The sequence below is a fragment of the Phalacrocorax aristotelis genome, chromosome 9, assembly GCF_949628215.1.
Source record: "Phalacrocorax aristotelis chromosome 9, bGulAri2.1, whole genome shotgun sequence".
NCBI classification, from domain to species: domain Eukaryota; kingdom Metazoa; phylum Chordata; class Aves; order Suliformes; family Phalacrocoracidae; genus Phalacrocorax; species Phalacrocorax aristotelis.
In genome coordinates, this window is record NC_134284.1 from 25,771,912 (window position 1) to 25,788,160 (window position 16,249).

At 43.2% G+C, this 16,249-nt stretch overlaps 1 protein-coding gene across 3 annotated transcripts in view; it reads left to right on the plus strand.

Annotated features, from left to right (window-relative positions):
• Positions 1 to 16,249, plus strand: part of PPP2R5C (protein phosphatase 2 regulatory subunit B'gamma) — an 89,739-nt gene that overhangs the window by 22,895 nt on the left and 50,595 nt on the right. The window contains exon 2 of one of the 3 annotated variants that reach the window (XM_075103934.1): positions 7,923 to 8,046. The exons of the other annotated variants lie outside the window; for them this stretch is intronic. Coding sequence (XP_074960035.1) covers positions 7,953 to 8,046 — 94 coding nt within the window. The 5' untranslated portion in view covers positions 7,923 to 7,952. The remainder of the gene's footprint in view (positions 1 to 7,922; positions 8,047 to 16,249) is intronic. 3 annotated transcript variants of the gene reach the window in all.

The window sequence follows — 16,249 nt, forward strand, 5'->3', positions numbered from 1 at the left end:
TGAATGGCTGTCTAGGAGATAGCTCCGTTTTCATCATCTGTATGATATTAAAGTGTGATGAATTAAGATTGCAGAAGAGGTGGTCCCAGTTTAAGATTCTGATGCTTAAAAAACAACTGGACCAAATTTTTATTGATAAAACTGTTGTAACCATGAGGAAGAAAGAAAAAGTGAGAATTTCTCAAGAGGTCAGAGATGGAAGGTTGTGTGTTTCTTCCAACTGTAAAGTACAGATAAGTAAGCAAAACTGATATAAAGATAAATTAAAAAGCAAATAAAGGATTGTTCTCTGTGCTGCAGAAAAATTCAACTATATTTGTTGTTAACTTCCACAAATTCATATCAGGGTAAGTTCAAACTCAAGCAGCGTCCGTTACCGATTCACTTAAAACTAGCGACTGTTTTTGTGATACAAGAGAGAGTGACTGGATAGATGCAATACAATTGAATTTATGGGAATCATAGTGATGATGGACTGGTTTGGGGTTCTGAGGAGTACTTTTCTTACAGCTGTTGAGACTGGAGATCTTGATGTTTAATGTCATTATCATCATAGAAACCTACTCCTGCCAGTTGTAAATTAGGTAGAGCACAAAGGTGCAGTACGTAGGCCTTTCCAGTTTAATCATGCTTCTTGTGTGTGTGCATGGCAATTAAGGAATTTTGTCCATCTGCAAGGTGGTAGCATCACAGTGTAGCTAAAAGTATTTTATGCAAAGTAAGATGGTAGATTAAGCAAGATAATGCTACTATATAAGATAACTTTCCATAAGACGTAATATATTTAAAAGGCAAAACCAAATTAATTCTCATGCAAAACATTGATGAATACAGTTTTGTGAAACAGATGATGCTGTTCTCCCTTGTATGTGAACTACATTAGGCTAACGCAGTATGCTAAGTGCTATCCTTCTGGTCCTGGCTGCATGCATGCTTTTAATAGTATTTTTGGCAGCCCAATATTTTATTGAATTTATTGAAACAAAAATTCCATAGTGGAAAATGCTGCAGGAGCTTGCGGTTTCCTACCTACATCAGTATGGTTAGGTGTCAGTGAGTGTAGTATTGTGTCATGTGAAAGAACCATGGAGACTCTCTTTGCCATGTTAATTTAGTAACTTTGTTTTTGAACTTTGATCTCTAAAACATTATCGTAGTGTTGCATAAACAGGTTTTCCTGTATTTAATTTTCTCCTAAATGTTTAGAAGAATGATTAAAATACATGTGGTAAGCATATACATAAGCAAAAACTGGCTATTGTTTGCTGTTCATACAGGAAAATATCTATCAAATGAGTAAATATTTTAATATTTAATTATTTGATAATCATTAATGCTAAAGTATTTAGCAATTATCCATTCTGAATTACTTTGCAACACTTTAAAGATTAAGAAACATGATAGTGAATAACTACCAAATAAAGGTTATAGAGAAAAATACTTTTTTCTTTAGCTAGCTTTACATGAAATCATAGGCTTAGATTAATGAGCCGTTTTTCATTTCAGCTGCCCTATCAAACACCTACTCATTAGTCAGCAGCTGAAAGTGTTAGAAGAATGCTTTACATCTGTCACTGGCAGCATTTCCTACCAAACTTGTTTCCACTGAAGCTTGGATAGAATCCATGAAAATAAGATCTAAAATGTAGTATTGTCTTATTTTCTAGATTCTAACCTGTCTCTTCAGAGTTTAAATTTCTCTTAAAAATGTCTTATTATGCCCTTATTTACAAAATGAACATTTGGTTCCATTGCTCAGGTCTTCATTATAATCAGACCTAAACATTTTTGCTGCTGCACTAAACTTTGTAAGACCTCTACTGATCAAACATTGAATGCAATATTTATATGTGTAAATCTAAGTGTTTGGATAATGAGCATGCTCTCAAGTTTTTACTCCTAAAAATGTAAATTTTTAAACTCCATTTCTTGAAAACGACGTGTGGCCTATGTAATAAGGCCACAGACAGGAGTGAGTTTGGCAGCACGTGTTAGTTTTTCTACTGGGCTTGGTTGAAACAGTGTGCCAATACTTGAAACGAGCTTCTGCAATCTGTCCTGGGAAATATATTTTTGTATCAGATACTATTCTTAAAACAGATTTCTTTTAAGGTAACTAATGATATAATTTTTTGTTGTACAGCTTTCTGAACTCAGCAGATATCTACTGATTTCTCCCCCCACCCCCCACTTACAAAACCTTTTGAGTATAGAATATTGGCTGAAGGAAAACTTGGCACTGTTGAGCCTGTGTGCTACAGTGACCGTGCAAATATTAGGAAATCCAGATAGAGACAAATCCAGTCACAGGCAGATGTTTGCCAATTCCACTTTTAATTTTCCTGCACTAGAAGGAGTAAATATTGTCAGTTTCTCAATGTGGAAGGTAGAATACTATCTTTTGCCATGCTTCAGTCTTAGGAATTCTTTAAGGAAGCCAAATGATAGTCCATATGTGTTTCATTTATCCAGGTAAGGATTTTTTCTTATCTGTTTATTTCTTCTGATAGCTAGATATTAACCTGGTGTTTACCACCTCTGTTTCCTTGAACAATTTCCTCTTGCTTGTCCTTTGGAATTGAGTCAGAACCTTGTAGGAGAAGCCCAGCATCCTTCCTACTGCTGTGTTCCCTCCTCCAGAATATGTAGTATCCGGTGCCTTTTCTCCCATAAAACAAAGATATGGTCCTCAAGTAACTCCTTGTTCAGGGTTGTGAAGAGACTTATTTTCTATAGCCTGACATAATTTGTGAGAATGGTTAGTTTTGCTTAGGCTATAATGGGAGGGGAAAAAGGTACACTAGGTTGGTCCTACCAGTATGTTTACTGATGATACCAAACTCAGTGGGGAAGTAGACACTTTGGGGGGAAGCCACCCTGCAGGAAGACCTGGATAGGCTGGAACAGTGGGCTAACAAGAACCTTACGAAGTTCAACAAGAACAAATGTAAGGTCTTACACCTGGGAAAACGTAATCCAGTGTGTACAGCACAGGCTGGTATCTATCTGTCTGGGGAGCAGCTCTGGAAAGGCACCTGGGTGTCGTGGTGGACAGCAAACTCAATACAAGTGAATAGTGTGCTGCTGTGGCAGAGAAAGCCGACAGGATGCTGGGTTGCATCAAGAAGGGCATCGCCAGCAGAGAGAAAGAAGTCATCATCCTGCTCTACTGAGCACTTGTCAGGCCACAGCTGGAGTGCTGTGTACAGTTCTGGTCCCCTCTATACAAAAAGGATGTGAACAGGCTGGAAGGGGTCCGGAGAAGGGCCACCAAGATGATCAAAGGACTGGGAAGCCTGCAAGAACTGGGTTTGTTCAGCCTTGAGAAAAGAAGGCTTAGGGGGAGACCTTATCACTGTGTTCCAGTATTTAAAGGGTGGCTACAAAGAAGATGGAGACTCCCTTTTTACAAGGAATCATGTGGAAAAGATGAGGGATAATGGGTACAAGTTAGTCATGGGGAGATTCTGACTGGACATGAGGAAAATTTTTCACAATGTGAACCATCAGGTGTTGGAATAATCTCCCCAGGGAAGTGGTGGATTTCCCCATATTGGACATTTTTAAGATTTGGCTGGACAGGGTGCTGGGCCATCTTATCTAGACTGTGCCTTTGCTATGAAAGGTTGGACCAGATGATTCCTGAGGTCCCTTCCAACCTGGTATTCTATGATTTGGTAAAAGCGAGTCATGTTTATTCCTGTCCCTTTTTTGGGTGACTGTCTGGTGAAGCAGATAGTGGGATCAATGTGGCTCAAGCTAACCCTTTTCCTTCTGACTTTAACTCTGTTCAGTTTCCTAATCTGGTTCAAACAGGCAGCTGCACAAGTCCTTGTACAGTGATATCAGTTGTGCATGTGTGCCTCAGAAGAGGTGGGATTGCAGCAGTATCACATATAGACTTAGATCAGCTTAGGGCACCATGGAATGCAGTCTAATTTAACAAAGAACCAACCTGACAATAAAGTAAGTGGCTTTTGGTTTGATTAGTGGACTAAACCAACTCAGCTGTGGGTCTGATGTCCACTAAAGGAGATGAGAGCAAAATAAAGCAGAGGGGAATGCAGGAAGAGGACTGAGGCAGTCTGCAACTGGGCTGATTTAGGTCGCTGAGGAATAGCAACTTCAGCAGATGTGGAATTATGCCTTTAGTTATCTTAGATTTCAGACTAAATAGCCTCTTCTTCCCCAATCCAAAAATTGAAACTCCTCATATAGTCTGAGAGGTAACCAACTTTGTCCAAGGCATCTTCATGTAAATAGAAGTTCATCCAATTTAAATTATCTTACATGCTGCTGATTCTGTCACTATCAGTTAGAATAGCAGCTAGGTCAGAATGGAAATAAAGGCAACCTTTGGGCTGGTGAATTTGGTGGGGGTGGGGTGGGGGCTGGTTGTTTTTTAAATCACAACCCAAATAGAGTACTTGTTTTGAAAGAAATACTCCATAGCCTCCCAGCACAAAGGGAATTCACCAGCTATAGTGATGGATCCTAAATGTAACATCTAGGAATATCCTGAAAACTTCATAGGATTTTCCTTCGTTTCCATCATGAGGAAGTTAGAAGTGATGAGCAGGGTTCAGAGGAAATCTGTAATAGCTACAGTTTTGCTATACTGTCAATATGGTTTTTTCATTCACTTAGTGCTAAAAATGGGTAGCTGAAGTTAATATGGGTTTTGATTCTCTTGCAACAGAAGTGTCATCCTAAGTTTATTCAGGTAACCTCCCATTGATATTCGTTAGCTCCATTCCACTTGCACTAATACTCTTTCCCTTCCCATTAGTAAATCAATTCCTAACTCAATTTTCTTTGCAATTTTTTTCCCAAATGAAGTTGCTCAAAATAATTCAACTTAAGTAAATATTTTCCTTAAATATTTTAAGGCTGAAACAAAAGGAGGGTATACAGACCTCCTGAGCAGAGTGTACCTCTCAATCTGTACAACTGGTGAGAAGATGCCCATTTTGTTAACAAGCAAAAGGTCTTACAAGAATCAAAGTTCTTCAGCTCCACTAGTGTCCTGTCAGACGCACACCAGAAATACACTGAATTACAGCTGTTGGAACCAGTTTTCATGGTAGTTTACTAAGTACTGGCCTCAGATGTAACAGTCCTGCAAAGAGGAAGAAATGCGAACAGGATGTGTGTATCTTGCAGGAGAAAACTTACTTGAATGTGACTTAGTGTTCTGCCAGTATTACTGCTGGCACTGCAAATGTCACGTTTACTCTCTTTAGTGAAGAACAGCGTGGGAGGGTTGACTCTTAAACCATTACCTAAAATTTGCTAATGAACCTCCAACTATTCAAGCCGTGCTTATGTATAAAATAGAAAATGGCACTGTAACTGAAGCAACATTCCCTTTTTGCTCTGTTGTGTTCCAGTACAGTAGTTAAGTTGTGCGCCGTTGTACCAGTAGTCTCCACATCCATTTTAATCTTTGCAGGGAGTTTCAAAGAGACAGAAGCAGCAGTTGACCATTAAAGCAAAGACACGAGTAGAGAGGAGAGAGCGAGCAGCTGCCTCTTAAAGATACGGCTACCAGATAAACTGGAATTTTAAACCTAATTTTTGCTGCTTCATACTGTGGCTTATCACTATAGAACAGTCTAATTATGCTTTAGATGGGGGAAGGAAACAATTTGTGTACAAAATGCTGCATGTAAAAATATTGCAAAAAATTATCTAGTTCTTTGGTTTTCTCCTTCATCCATTGAGATCTTCTGGAAGACTTCATCTGAAGTCAGTCGTGGTTTTGTTTTTAAATCTAGTTTTGTTAAAGGCGTATCTCTATTAGCTTTTTATTTTATAGGACTAAAAGTCCACACCCAAGGGATATCTGGGTATAAAACCTGACATTTTTGTTTTCGCCTAGACTGGGAGGACAAATTATTTGAATTTCTGTAGTTTTAGGAAAAATGTTTAAAAAGGCATCAGAAGTTCATGTAGTCCATTTTGATGTTCTCAAAAGCAGGATCACCTGCATTTATATCACTCAGGTTTGGCTGTTTTTTAAACTATTAGGAGGTTTGCAGTCTCTTATTTTGTTTCAGTATGCTTGTTGTGAGAGGATTTCATTTAATATCTAACCTAATCTTCCTTGTTGTAGGCGAAATTTACTGCCTGTAGCAGATGTAGAAAAACTAATTCCCTCCATCTCCATAACTACTTTTTAAAATACTTGGATATTCTCAGTCTAGTCCTTTCCATCAAACAAACAACCCCCCCCCAAACCAAATAACACAAACAAAAAAACCCGAACCCAACAACCCATACCACACCAAACAGAGTGGCTCTGGGGCTTGGTTTTGTTGGTTTTGGTTTTGGGTTTTTTTTAACTAGTGTTTTCTAGATTGGTTGTCTTTGGGCTTTCTCATCAGGTTTACATCCCTTTTCAACTGTGACAGCCTGGAGGTACTACAAATTGGGCCTTGTCAGCAATCAGTAAATCCAATTGATTTCTTCATGTGTCTTATGGGTAATATTCCTCTCTTTTATATCCCAGTTAGTCTTTTCCCTTCATCCAATTCAATAATATTCAGTACAGCTTTAACTTATTTTTGACGGTGTATTATTATAGTGCAATATAATTTTTCTAACCAGGTATGCATATGCCCTATAATTTGGTCTTGTTCCAAGTTTTCATCAGCAAATCACCTAATTGAAAAGTCTCTTCCTCTTTTTTTGATGGACTCCTCTTTTTGAGCAGATATAAGTTAGTACAGTGTCATAGATCAAGTAATCAAAATATTTAAAGGTGACATACTGGTGCAGATAGTATCTGGGGACAAGCCCACATTTGGAGACGGTACAAGTATAACATGGCCTGTCTCTCTGACCATCACTTGCAGAGCTGCAGTACCAAGGAGATGGAATGGTCCTTCGAATAGCTCACGGTAAAAATAAATGTGCAAGTCTCTTATGATGAAGGAAAGGTTGCTTATAGTTTTGTTCAAAATACCTTAAGGAATTTGACTAAAAAGTTTAGAAATTGTTGTGCTGTGCTTTTTTATCTATATTTCTGGGATTATGCCGCAAAACACTTTCTATGTGCCTATATATTGGTTCTTAGTGCTGCAGTGCATCCATTTTTAATATAAAAAAGTTAATTATAATTACTGAATTTTCTACAAAGGAAAACTTGAATTTTGCAATATCCCAGTTTACCAAATTTATGTTAAACTTAAGATAGGTCCCTTTTAGATTGAAAGAAGTAGATGGGTGTGAAACATGAAGTTTTTATCTCCTGAAAGTCAGACCTATATATTTTTATTCACAATATACATGTTAGCAACCAGTCATAAGATATTTCCTGGAAATGCTTGTAAGATTTTTATATTTATTAAATCACTAGTAATAGTAATTCTTACTGTGAATCGCCTTTCAACATGGCTCTTGAAAGCTAAAGTTGTAGGTGTTTCTCTTAATGGGGCGTTTTTTCCGTGCTTGGGTTGAACTGCAGTTTGGCAATTCTTGGCAACCGTAGTGAGGGAAAGATGAAGGCTTTGGCTTTTTCAGGAAAGGAAAAAAGAAAAAAAAAAAGGCACGAGCCGCCTCCTAGCAGGTGCGTACCGAATATTATCTGCGGGGAAAATAATAGAGCAGCAATGACACCATCCTGCCTTAGATAAAACAAAGCGCAAACGGAAAAGACCGGTCCCCTCCTCGGGCTGCGGTTCGCCGAGCTCTGCTGCTGCGGGGCCCGGCCCGGTGCGGGAGCGCGGGGCGCCGGCTGAGCCCCGCACCGGGCTGCGCTCATTCGCGGCCTCCTCGGTGTCATTTGAAGTTGCTGCCGTTAGCCAATGGGGCTCCTCCCGCCCGCTGACATCACTAACTAGCCAGTTCCCTCCAGCTGCAGAGCGCTTCAGTTTCTGTCTTTTTTTAAACTAAAATGGAGGCTGGTTTCTTGCCTTAAGGAATACACTGCCTTGCCTGCCGGAGCCTAGATGTTGACATGTAACAGAGCTGGCAGCAGGATGGTGGTTGACGCAGCCAATTCCAATGGGCCGTTCCAGCCCGTGGCCCTTTTGCATATTAGAGGTGAGTTATTGTGCGTGTGCGAGTGAATCGCGACCCTCTGACGAGCTAATAAATGGCTATTGTGGTGCTCGGGTCCGGCGAGCGGGAAGTCCTTTGTAGCCCGGTCCCTCTCGGTTCCTTACAGCCGCAGTAAAACCGGGGGAGACCGAAGCCCGGCTTCTGTTAAACGCCTTTTGGGAAGATTTAAGAATTCGCAGAGGCATTGCACGCATAGTTAAAAGCAGGTTTTACTGCTTTCAGCCGTAAGTCTCCCATCCCCCTTCCAGGCTGTGCTGATGTCAAAGGATGTGAAGTCACTACCCCAGAAAGGTACCGAGTGGGGGGAGGGGAGAGCCAAGTTACGCCTATACAGTTCCTATAGAATAAGGGCAAACGTTTGGTGTGCTTCAAAGCTTTTTTGTGTGAGTCGTTCAGATAGAGCTCCTTTAAAACCCGCTGCAGATTGTAAAGAGAATTGGGAGCGTTGTTGGCGAGAAGGGGGGGGGAAGAGATGTGACATTTGTTATGAAAATAATCCTTTATGTATTCAGAAAGCTTTTCCTATTAGAGATGCGGTTCGGCTTTAACAAGCAAGCTCTTATCTGCCTGTCGCTTCGCGCAGTTTTGGATGTTAAATTTCTTCACAGAATACGTTCTTTTGCATTTATAGAATTAGTGCATTGTAAATCTACATTTTATAGAATTCATTGGGAAAATACGTGTTGGTATGACACTTTTGCATGACACTGAGCGTGTACCTCTTCTGTATTTTTGCAGTTCGTAAAATTTTGCACTGCTATGGGGGTGGTGTTTGTATATTTTTGAAGCTGGCCGTTAACCAACCAAAGCTTTTTTTAATGTCTTCCTTAAGGTGGTTTTGGTTTAGAACTTTTTATGAAAACAGAACATGTATTAGCAGGGATCAGCACACCTTGAACAATGGCATTTATATGCAAGCAACACAGCTGATACTGTTCTCAATTACCTTTGCTTCTCAGCTTTCACTGGTGTAGGCTCGATGTTAGTAGTGAAAAAAAAAGTATGGAATATTATTTTTTAAAAAAATACACTTTAAAAATTTTGCTTTGAAAGTTTAAAAAACCCAACTTCACAAGCCTGCTCCTTTTGAGCAGTAGCACTGGTCTTCACGTATTAAGAAATCATTATTTCTCTTTACCTTTTAAAAGAGCCATATCCTTCTCAGTCTGAAGTGGGGCTGGGTGCATTCTAGAAGACACTAATTTTGGTCTGTGAGTGGGGGTGAAATGTGATAAAATTCCCTTGAGTTAGAACAGGGGCTGTGCTTGTTGTCAAGGGAATGTAAATGCAACTGCCTGACCTGTAGACAGGCCTTTGCTTTTCATTCTGCGCAAATCACCTTAATTCTCTGATGCTGCCTTTGGAAGGGGAGAAGCACCATCTTTTAAAGGTGCAAGTTGGGGAAACAAACCGAGGTGAGAATCAGAATGACGAAATGTTACAATGAGGAACCTTAATCCTTTGTCTCAATACAATAACAGGATTCTTGTGAATTTATTATCCCTGTTGTTGTTCCAATGGAATACATAATTGTGGAAACAATGAATTTTAAGAAACTGGTCTGAAATTTACTTTCAAAAGACCTGAATTTTTGGTGCACTGAATAATATAGCATGAAACTAGAGGTTAAGGGCTTTTGTGGTTTGGGTGGAGTTTGGGGTTTTTTTTTCTTTAATGGGTGGTGAGAGTGGACTTTCTTGTAAGCAATTAAGGAATAACTGGAACATTGTTTTGCGTTTTTCAGGTGGTAGGAAATTAGATGGATCTTTGGTATTAGCCCAGAGGAGTTTCTTAATGCTGGGAGGGGGAAAGCATCTCACTCATACACATATGTATACAGAAGTTGCTTTGTTTTTTGGAATGTACCTCATCTCATCAGCTACTGTTACTAGTACTGATCTGCCTCCAAAATGAAGCCTGTCAGAACAACACACACAGAATTAGTAGTAGTAAAAATGCACTGGTAACTCTGAAACCTAGTGACAAATGCTTACTGTTTGTCCCAATCCATGCTACTTTTACAGTTGTCCTTTTACATCGTCTGTTGCAGTATAGGATTAAATTTCTAGTAGAAGTACTCCTCTTCGCAGCTCTGAGCTAAACCTTCAGTGTCAAAGGGTGGAGTGGCACAAGCCCCTCAGTTTTTTTTTTTTAGTAGATCTAGTTTGTTGTAATACAGACGATACTGCTTTATCACCAATTTCATATAGTCTTTAGACTAAAGCTTTGACATTATGTATTGTATTTTATTTTACCCTTATATTGAAAGTACCATATTTGGCCTTAATCTTATTTTTAAAAACAACCTGTGAAGCCTTGTGGACTACACTATAAGGACTTCTTTGAAAATAAAAATTGCAGTCTTGCTTTTAAAGTTAATTCTAAAGCACTTTCTATACCTGGATCATATGGAATGGGTAATGTTTGCAGAATAAAAGGGAAATCTGATCTGGCATGGGTGAGAGCTTGTTCCCCTTCCTCCTGCCCCTCCTGAACTGCAGGCATTGTTATTGTCTGGGCTCCTTACAGCTTTGCCAAAACAATATAGTTGGAAAACAGATGCAGGTGGTTTTTAAAAATGATATTATGAGCATTGTGAATAGGAAATAAGGGTGTTGGGATTTTATTGACTGCTGTTGCTGTCACTGGTATCTGTACCATCACCAGAAAGAAGGAGCAGTAGGTATTTGTAGGATATGAGTTGTCAGGGCTCCAAATGCCCTGTCCTCTGCAGTTCATTTGGCTGTTGGTGCTCAAGGTCATCTTGGATATGGTGCAGCCATGTAATCGTGAGTCAGTCTTGTCGGGGTTCCCCTTTCACTGAGGAGTTGTCTAAGCTCAGGCCCTTGGCCTTGGGTCATTGCCTCAGCTATGTTGCATCTGTGTGGTTGTCCAGCCGTGTTCCTCGCTGACCTGGATCCTGATGTGTTGACTCCTTGGCCTGGTGTGCCTCTTCACAGTGGACTTGTTCAGCAACCACTGGACTGTTGGCTGACCCTGATCACAGTACACCTGCTCTCCTTTGTTCATTCAGGTACTGTGAGACGTGCCCTTTGTCACAACCATAGACTGTTGGCGGTTGTTCAAGGCCAATGTGTAGAAATCAGGTCTGCAGAAGATGACTTTGGACCTGTTGTTGGAAAATACCAAGCACCAAAAGAGCCTAATCCACACTGAAAGCAAGTGGCATGATGCCATTACTGTTACAGTATTTGCTTGTGCTGAAAGCACTGGCTCAGTGAGTGCGTTTGCCTTGCTGGGGTGGTGAGCCCTTGGTCATTCCACCTGCAACAGGCTTTCCAGGTCTGAGTTCTGCTCCTGCTGCATTGATCTTTCTGGAGTACGAAGATAGTACATAAGGGTCAGCTGAGCTGCTTGTCACTGGTTATCATGGTGAACCGAAAACTTACCTCGTATTGACACGATCCAGAGCTTCCAGGAAAACTCCAATTTCAGTTTGAGCAGCCATTATGGTCAGAGAATAACTAGTTGTCGTGGTTTAGCCAGCAGCTCAGCCCCACACAGTCGCTTGCTCACTCCCCCACCGGTGGATGGGGGAGAGAATCAGAAGGGTAACACTCGTGGGTTGGGATAAGAACAGTTTAATAATGAAAATTAAAAGAAACAACGACAGAAATGCAATGTAAAGGAGAACAACGAGAGGCGCAAAACGCGGGGGGGGGAGGGGAACGAACCGCCGAAACAAACCGCACGTGACGCAGCCACCCACCAACCCGATGCCGCGCTGCCCCCGAGCCGCAAACTGCTCCCCCTTAATATACTGGTCATGGTCCCATGTGGTGTGGGATGAACCTGCCATTGGCCAGTTGGGGTCAGCTGCTCCCACCATGGCCCTGCCCCTCCCAGCCCTGCCACAGGGCAGAGCGTGGGAAGCTGGAAAGGTAGCCAACCCCCCACAGTGAGGAGAATTAACCCCTTTCTCAGCCAAAACCAGCACATTCTCCACCCCTTATTCCATACCATTTGCACCATGCCCAGGTCCCATACAATGCAATACAACCTCACCAACCACCACCCCTCCACTTCCCATCCTTTAACATAATACACAGACATCATTCCCTTAGTTTATGGACCTTCCTTGTAAAATGTCCATTAAAATGTCCATTGTGTTCACCCAGTCCATGACTCGGCTCCATCTGTTGTATCAGTCTTTCAGGGTGGGAGAGATGGTGTGTGGCGTTGGGTTGCTGCGTACCAAGTCAGTCATCGCTGCATCACTGCTGCACTTTGCTTGTTTCACAGTTTATCTTCCATGGGATGGGAGGCTTGTACTCTCACATCATTGGTACAACAAAGAGGTGACACACAGTATTATATAGCAGTTCACATTGTGCCATTCAGTTCACTGGCTGTTTTCACCCAAAATCAAATTCCCTTGAGGCACACATTGGAGTTCTCCATCCTCCCCCATCACCCGCCAAGTGCACCCAGGTCCTCGAGCAAAAGCAATCCCACGAATGAGTTTGCCTTTGCCTGAGGCAGGAAGAACCCATACTGTTTTGCCCAGCATACTTTTTGTGTGTACTAGAGGGACTCTATCCCCTTCCATAGTATGTAGGATTTCTGACTGGGCAGGGCCAGCTTGATTGGCAGATCCCCTCATGTTGACTAACCACATGGCTTTTGCTAAATGTGCATCCCAGTGCTTGAATGTTCCACCCCCCCATTGCTCTTAGCGTAGTTTTTAATAGTCCATTGTACTGTTCAATTTTCCCAGAGGCTGGTGCGTGATAGGGGATGCGATACACCCACTCAATGCCGTGCTCTTTGGCCCAGGTGTCTATGAGGTTATTTTGGAAATGAGTCCTGTTGTCTGACTCAATTCTTTCTGGGGTGCCATGTCGCCACAGGACTTGTTTTTCGGGACCCAGGATAGTGTTCCGGGCAGTGGTGTGGGGGGCAGGATATGTTTCCAGCCAGTCGTTTCTACCATTGTAAGCACATGGCGCTTGCCTTGGCGGGTCTGTGGGAGTGTGATATAGTCAATTTGCCAGGCCTCCCCATATTTATATTTCAGCCATCGTCCCCCATACCACAGAGGCTTTACCCGCTTCGCTTGCTTGATTGCAGCGCGTGTTTCACATTCGTGGATAGCCTGTGCAATAGCGTCCATGGTCAAGTCCACCCATCGATCACGAGCCCATCTGTATGTTGCATCTCTCCCTTGATGGCCTGAGGTGTCATGGGCCCACCGAGCTAGACATAGTTCACCCTTATGCTGCCAGTCCAGGTCCACCTCAGCCACTTCAATCTTGGCAGCCTGATCCACCTGCTGGTTGTTCCGATGTTCTTCAGTGGCCCAACTCTTGGACGTGAGCATCCACATGACATACCTTTACAACCAGGTTCTCTACCCGGGCAGCAATATCTTGCCACAGTGTGACAGCCCAGATGGGTTTGCCTCTGCGCTGCCAGTTGCTTTGCTTCCTCTGCTGTAGCCAGCCCCACAGGGCATTTGCCACCATCCAGGAGTCAGTATAAAGATAGAGCACTGGCCACTCTTCCCATTCAGCGATGTCTAAGGCCAGCTGGATGGCCTTTACGTCTGCAAACTGGCTCGATTCACCTTCTCTCCTTCAGCAGTTTCTGCTACTTGTTGTGTAGGACTCCATACAGCAGCCTTCCATCTCCGGTGCTTTCCCACAAGGCGACAGGACCCATCAGTGAACAGGGCATACTGCTTCTCATCTTCTGACAGTTTGTTATAGAGTGGGGCTTCTTCAGCACGTGTCACCTCCTGCTCTGGTGATATTCCAAAATCTTTACCTTCTGGCCAGTCCATAATCACTTCCAAGATTCCTGGGCGACTGGGGTTTCCTACTCGAGCCCGCTGGGTGATCAGTGCAACCCATTTACTCCACGTACCATCAGTTGCATGGTGTGTGGAGGGGACGTTCCCTCTGAACATCCAGCCCAGCAGTTGCAGTCGGGGTGCCAGGAGCAACTGTGCCTCAGTACCAACCACTTCTGAAGCAGCTCGGACCCCTTCATATGCTGCCAATGTCTCTTTTTCAGTTGGAGTATAGCAGGCTTCGGACCCTCTGTATCCCTGACTCCAAAACCCTAGGGGGTTGACCTCGGGTCTCCCCTGGTGCTTTCTGCCAGAGGCTCCAGGTAGGGCCGTCCTCCCTGGCTGCAGTGTAGAGCACATTTTTTACATCTTGTCCTGCCCAGACTGGCCCAAGGCCTACTGCATGAACTATTTCTCATTTAATCTGTTCAAAGGCTTGTCGTTGCTCAGAGCCCCATTTGAAATAATTCGTTTTCTGGGTCACTTGATAGAGAGGGCTTACGATCATACTGTAATGTGGAATATGCATTCTCCAAAAACCCAGAACGCCCAAGAAAGCTTGTGTTTCCTTTTTGCTATTTGGTGGAGACATGGCTGCTATTTTGTTGATCACATCCTTTAGAATCTGACAACGTCCATCTTGCCATTTGATTTCTAAGAACTGGATCTCTTGTGTGGGTCCCTTCACCTTACTTTGTTTTACGGCAAAACCAGCTTTCAGAAGGATTTGGACTATTTTCTCTCCTTTCTCAAAAACTTCTGCTGTGTTGCCCTGCACAATGATGTCATCAATGTATTGAAGGTGTTCTGGAGCTTCTCCCTGTTCCAGTGCAGTCTGAATCAGTCCATGGCAAATGGTAGGACTGTGTTTCCACCCCTGGGGCAGTTGATTCCAGGTGTACTGGATGCCCCTCCATGTGAAAGCAAACTGTGGCCTGCACTCTGCTGCCAGAGGGATTGAGAAGAACACATTAGCGATGTCAATTGTGGCATACCCCTTGGCTGCCTTTGACTCGAGTTCGTATTGAAGTTCTAGCATGTCTGGCACAGCAGCACTCAACGGTGGAGTAACTTCATTCAGGCCACGATAGTCTACTGTTAGCCTCCACTCTCCATTAGACTTCTGCACTGGCCATATGGGACTGTTAAAGGGTGAGTGGGTCTTACTGATGACTCCTTGGGTCCTCAGTTGGTGAATGAGCTCGTGGATGGGGATCAGAGAGTCTCTGTTGGTGCGATATTGCCGCCAGTGCACTGTTGTGGTGGCGATTGGCACCTGTTGTTCTTCGACCTTCAGCAACCCCACAACAGAAGGGTCCTTTGAGAGGCCAGGCAAGGTAGACAGCTGTTTAGTTTCCTCCATCTCCAAGGCAGCTACACCAAAAGCCCACCTGTACCCTTTTGGGTCCTTGAAATACCCTCTCCTGAGATAGTCTATGCCAAGGATGCACGGAGCCTCTGGGCCAGTCACAATGGGGTGCTTTTGCCACTCATTCCTGGTTAGGCTCACTTCGGCCTCCAATACAGTTAGCTCTTGGGGTCCCCCTGTCACTCCAGCAATGCTGATGGGTTCTGCCCCTATATAGTTTGATGGCATTAAGGTGCACTGTGCGCCGGTGTCCACTACAGCTTTATACTCATGTGGGTCGGATGTGCCAGGCCATCGGATCCACACAGTCCAGTAAGCCCGGTTATCCCTTTCCTCCACCTGGCTGGAGACAGGACCCCTCTAGTCTTGATCATGGCAGTCACAGCTCACTTCCTGTAAACGTGAATCAGGAGTCCCTCTATTATGCTTAGGAATAAAATCAGCACTTCTACTCCTCTGTCTGGGGACTTGCTCACTGGAAATTGGAGCAGCAGCTTTCCTGGAAGAGCCTCCCTGAGTGACTGTTCTTCCTTGCAGTTCACGCACTTGTGCCTCTAGGGTCGAGGTAGGGTTGCCATCCCACCTCATCATGTCCTCTCCGTGGTCATGCAGGTAGAACCATAGGGTGGCCCGTGGTGTGTATCCCCTTCTTTGAGCCAAAGGACGCTTATTCCTAACAGCTGAGACACTACTCTGTAGAGGTGGGGAGCAGGACATATCTTCTTTGAGTTGCTGGACCTCTTGGGATAGTTTCTCCACAGCAGAGTCTAGCGAGGAAGAGGTATTTGTTTTGTAATCTCAGAGTCTATCAATTACCTCCGCCACTGTTGGTGTCTCATCATCTTTCCAGGACATTACTGCCAATGAGTTTGCATGCGAAGATGGTGCACTCCATCCAAACTTCTGCCACATGGGTCGTGTGCACTCAGCTTCATCTGGATCTTTGGATGACCATTGATTGGCCTGGTCACCATAAATCACCTCAAGGACAGCTAATTCCCTTA